This window comes from Alligator sinensis, unplaced genomic scaffold (assembly GCF_000455745.1).
Source record: "Alligator sinensis unplaced genomic scaffold, ASM45574v1 scaffold169_1, whole genome shotgun sequence".
Lineage (NCBI taxonomy): Eukaryota > Metazoa > Chordata > Crocodylia > Alligatoridae > Alligator > Alligator sinensis.
In genome coordinates, this window is record NW_005841924.1 from 252,341 (window position 1) to 257,989 (window position 5,649).

The 5,649-nt window shown below is 46.9% G+C and overlaps 1 protein-coding gene across 1 annotated transcript in view; it reads left to right on the forward strand.

Moving 5' to 3' along the window:
• Positions 1-1,305, forward strand: part of RNF175 (ring finger protein 175) — a 24,541-nt gene extending 23,236 nt beyond the window's left edge. The window contains 1 exon segment of the mRNA XM_014517739.1: positions 1,070-1,305. Within this exon segment, the coding sequence (XP_014373225.1) occupies positions 1,070-1,305 (236 nt within the window).
• Positions 1,306-5,649: the final 4,344 nt, after the last annotated feature.

Here is a 5,649-nt window from a genome sequence, read left to right on the forward strand (position 1 = left end):
AAGACTCCGCAAGCAAAAATGTGGAAAGACTTGTTAGCTGCCTATTTCAATGAAGTGCAAATCAATAGACTGCCCATCAATGTCTTGCAAGGGCTAAGAGCTAAACACTGTACCAAAAGGGCAAAACCAAAAGCAAAGCCTTTTGTGCCACCAACAGTGTCACCAGAGAAATTCTCTGCTCTGAGAACAAAACTGTCAACATCTTCCCAGGCACATGCAGGGCCACCAGCTTTTACCCCACCTGATCATATGGCCTAGAAAGTCCAGCCAGCCCAACCCCCAAAGAAAAGAGCCACAATGGGGGTAGTAGCAAGCCGAAGACCAGTATCTAAAGTTAATATTGGCCCCTTAATTTGGATACCTGTAATTCAATTAAGTAAAAGTAAAAAGTCAATTGATATGGTATTAGACACAGGTACCCAGATTTGCATTTTGGATTCCACAGATTGGAAGGGGGAGAAAGAAACTCCTTATCAAGTAATTAAAGTCGGAAGCACCAGATGACCAGAACATCTAGTCTGAGCAACCTTCGCATTACCTAACGGCTCTAAGTAATACTTAGAATACAGCCACAGTAATACTTAAAGGGGGACCAAGCTTACTGGGACTTAATGTACTTAGAGGACAGCAGTTTGCCCTTAAACAAGAGAATTGGCAGTTTAAGTGTGCAGTGTCTCACCGAGAACCAGAAGAAACGGCTATAACAGTTGTAACTCGATGTAACTCTATGTAAATGATCCCACTAACCCTGCCTCCCATGAAAGAAGAACACAGACCCCAGTATCAAACTCCTCCCCGCAACCTATCCAGTGTACTATAAGCCAGCAGTTAAAAGATGAGACTACTATTCGAACCCACTCTCCGTATAACAATCCAGTGTGGCCAGTGTGCAAGCCAAATGGAGGGTGGCAATTGACTATTGACTTTTGAGCTTTGAATGCTAATACTGACCCCTTGATGGCTGCCGTCCCATCACTACCAGCCTTGACAGAAAGCATCCAGAGTTATAAGCCTGCATGGATTGAATCCATTAGTAACAAAGACATGTTGTGATGCTATGTGTTTGTAGCTGTAGAAGTTGTCACAAAAATAACGTTCGCCCGTGCCTCAGCGAAAGCTACAGCCCAGGACACTTATGCAGCACTGGAAACTCTGCTAGCTGTGTATCCACCACCCATAGAACTACAGAGCAATAATGGCCCTCGCTTCCACAATCATCTTGTGTATGACTGGACCATGAAACATAGCATGTTACGGACATATCACTGCCCATACCATCCACAGTCTAATGAATTGGTAGAATGAGCCAATGGCATCCTCAAATGCAATTTGTGAGTGGCCGCTGGCCCGGCTCTTAAAGACTGGGACTTGCACCTAAATCGAGCTATCAATTGGGTCAATAACTGACCCCATTCGGGAGGTAGTCCCATGCAACAGGCCTTTGGATTGGGTGGTTCCTGGGAGCCGGCAGTAGAGCGACCTAGGGTGGTGACCCAGGAAATCTCCAGGCAGGAGATCAGGTAGTAGTGAAGCATCCTCAAGGAAATAAATGGGAGGGGACACTATTAGAAAAAGGTATGCATAATACATGGTGGGTATTTAAGTCAGATTTATCTAACGGGAGCCAAGCTCCTTGTTGTCTTGTTCCTACAGATTGGATCTGTCCACAAGTGCAGCCATAACCATTTCTAATTGAGCCTGCCTCTGAAGACAAGTCCTGCTCTGTCACCGGTCTAAATCGACTGGCATCATGAAGGGATGGACTGTTATAAATGTACTCTTTTTATTAATGCCTTGTTGTGTTTCCTGGGTAGGGCGTATCTACTATCCTTCTTATTACCCAGATATTAATGAACGTGCTCCTGAAAACCTCAAGAAGTGTCCTGAACCTAAAGATCATCTCCCGGAAACGTGTTCAGATGGCCTTCACATGGTATCCATACTGGAAGAAACCCGTCACCCCGGAGCAAGTGAAATCTTGGTCTCTGAGTAGAAGAAACAGGATAGTTGACTGGCAAGGTGGTAACTGTCAGTGCACCTGTGGCACCAGTTATTATCTTGGGTTCATTCCCTACCTGAAGGCTGGAATGGCTAACTGTGGGAGGGGAGGTGGTTGTTGTAGCTCTGCTCATTTGGAAATTTGTTGTTACATACTTCCTGAGGGGAACCCCATTGAGCTCAACGCCCCTGAGTCTGTGTCCCCAATAGTGCATTCGGCATCTGTTCAGCCTCTCAAGCCACTGTGTTTATGGGAGAATCTGCCCCCTTCCATCCCTATGGCTGACAACACTCTCCAATGATGGTGTGAGGCCCACCAGGTAGGAGAGCGTATTACAGGTTGGAACAAAGTAATTAAATGGTTTGTGAATCATACCTACACAGAGGCATGGTGGGTGTGGTGAAATGGTACCCACTTTAATACAACCAGAAATAGGCTGTATCCGCAAGTCTCCAACACTTATCCTCATCCTTTTATACCAGTAAAGTTCCTAAAGCAAATTAGTGCTATGATTCTGCCAGAGCAGTGCCATTTCATTAACCCGATACAGCATCGTTCCCATGAGCGACAGTGGGAGCTCTTTCACTCTCTGGGAAGTGAAGCATGGTTACAGGCTCCCAAAAAAGGAAGGATAAATGTGATCTGTGAGAAAATGGGGTGTTCGCTACTATCTCTGGCTGTTCCCCCGCAGGAAGCCCCAATACCACCAGTGTATAACTCCACACCCTGGTGGAGGTCACAAGTTAAAATCCCAGCCCACCTAACATGACCTGCTTATACGAGTTACCTAATGTGTCATATGTAACAATAGGGCAACGTGTTTGTTGGGAAGGACCAGGTCGTTTGCTGCATAAATATAGTACCAACTGGACTTTATGCAATTTGTGTTGCTTAGGAGCTAAAAGTAAAGCCGTTGCTCTACTGCAATTAAGTAACCATACTATTGCCCTAAAATGGCCAAAACTTTCCTCTGAGACTATACCTCTCAACTTTACGATACCCACTTCATGGGTATCAGATGTAGACATGCCATGGTTAAAAAACTGGAATAAAGTAAAAAAAATAAGCTGCAAAGGCTCAGCAAGGCACTCAGTTAGCTCTCCTTGCTCGAGAGGGTGAACAAATCATCAGTCTAGCTGTCAACGTGCCCGAGCCTTGTAAATGGTATAATGTAATCTGTACTATTCGTGTGTCACCAAGTGTCACCTCAACTACGTGGCTAACCATCTTGAGCATCATAGTATTCTGCATTGCCCTAGTGGCAACAACTAAATGGTATTTTAATTGTTGTTGTAAATCTGTTTATGCTATGCAAGTTAAATTTATAGATCCCTATTTCCCGATGTAGCACATGTGGCTTTAGCATTTTAATTGTAGCCATCATAGTGCTTCAGCAAGCAAGGGGTGGAGTGTGACAGCTGAAATTGTTTGTGAGATAAAGGTGCTGCTGAAGGCCCTATGAAGATTAGATGAAGTGTTTTTCTGTATTTGTTTAGATATTAAACTATATGTTGTTGCTAAAAGCCTAATTAAAGTTTAAGATGTAGTGAGGCCTTGTATAAAGTAAGGCCTAGTAAATTTAGCAAAGCCTTGAAGTAGTAAGGCCCTGTGGCATAGTTAAAATTACCTTATCGAAGGAATGCAAAGTTTGTACTGCTAATTGGTCAGTCTAAGGACAGTTGAAGTCAAAGGAATCTGAGTGGTTGTACGGTATCAGTATCATTCAGAAGCTTTAAATTGGCTGGAAATCTGGAAACCATTCAGAAGGAAGAGACAGCTCTGTGAAAAGAATTAGTTAGCTGTTGCCTGGATCAGTGGGCCTGTGGACATCAAAGAGCCCAAGAACTGCATTCCAGGGTCCTTTCCGGTACCCCTTTGGACAGTGTCGTTCAGGGATGCCTGACTTCACTGAACTTTGAGGAAAAGAAGCTTGCTGTGTATCAGGCATCAGAGGGGACTGCCGATAAGTTGCTGACATGAATTGCTATTGTTTGTCTTGTTACTACGCGTAGTTGTGTTTTTGTTAAGTCAATAAATCTTTCTTACCTTTCTATCCCCGACCATACTCTCAATACCAAACCCTCCGCAGGCGGCTGGGACAGACATAAATAAACCTTTTTTTTGGCACATTCCAGCAACCTCTTGTGTCACATGTATCAGCATCCCAGTGCTTAAAAATGGCAGCGGGGTGCTTGAACTAAAGCTCATCAAATGATCTTTAGTTCAAGCACCACTGCCACCATTTTTAAAAGCAGGGATGCTTTTAAGAGGAGCAGAACTGAGTGGGGCGAGGGTGGATGCGGGCTGCCCACTGAGGGCTCGGGGCTCTCTGCCCTGCTGCCTTTGCCCCGGGAGCCCCCACATAGGCCACACATCCCCTGTCTGCCCAGCAGTGGAGGCCACAACTTGCTGCCCTCACTGCTGCTGGGTGGGCAGGGATCATGTGGCCAGCGTGGAGCTCCCAAGGGAAAGGCAGCAGAGCAGAGAGCCCCGAGCCCACAGTAAGCAGCCCGCATCCACCCTGTACACAAATCTGGGGGGGCATATGCCCCCCATGCCTCCCCCTGGGGACGCACACAGTGGCAGGGAGCCAACCTATGCCCCCTGGATGAGCTGTCCATGGCTATGTACCACTCCACCCCTTCCCCCGACCCTAAATGCCATGTACTGCCCTGGCTGGGCAGCACCCCCAGCACCAGCCCCTGCCCCATTCTCTCCCTCACTGTGGGGGCCCCGATCTGCCCTGCCATGCCCCTTCCCCTCCATAGACTTACCTGCAGAGAGCTGCTCTCCATGCTGCCTGGCTGTATTCCTGGCTACACGCATGCATGCGGCCACGCACATGCACATGGTGCCCCCTGTGTCTCACTCCTGGCAGTCCCAAGCTGGACACCTTGCAAGCTAGAATGCTGCCTGCCCGCAAGAGGAAAACTGCTGTTTCCTGAGGGAACCTAGGCATCTGGGGGCCCTGGCCCCATGGGGGAGAGGGAACCCAGGTATCCAGGGCCCTGGCCAGAAGGCATAATTATTGGTAAACATGATCGGCTACAACGTCCAAACAAAAGCTGATAGCTGATGTCATTTCCCTATTTCTTGGCGCCGATCCAGTACGCAACCGATATATTGGTGCACCTCTAATGTATATCTCATGCCTAAGCCCCACAGGGATCCACAACTACTAAGAATAAAATTAAACTCTCTCTTTGACCTAATGAATCTTGAATTGGGGAAACCGCTAACCTGTTATCTGAAGGGAGGTACTGCTGTCACCTCAGCCTTAAGTTATATTGTAAAGATCACCTACCTTCATGTTTTAAAGATAATAGATGGGTCAAGAGAGACATCAGGCTTGTGATTCCTTAATTGAGGAGGCATGTCCTGAGGGCACAGAGTACAGCACCTAGGTCCCAGAGAGGGACAGGACTCAAGACACATTCCTCTGGTCAGTATTTCCCCAATTCACGTATCTACGGTTCCTTGCTCAGCATGCTTTAGACCACAATCTGAGGTATCTAACATTCCCCATGAATTATACAGGCAACAACGATAAAATAGATCAGTGGTGCTCAACCTTTTAGGGTGATGGGCAGAGTGCTTGCAACTCAGCTGCTCTGTGGACCACCACTCCCCTCCATCAGGGAAGGAGGGCA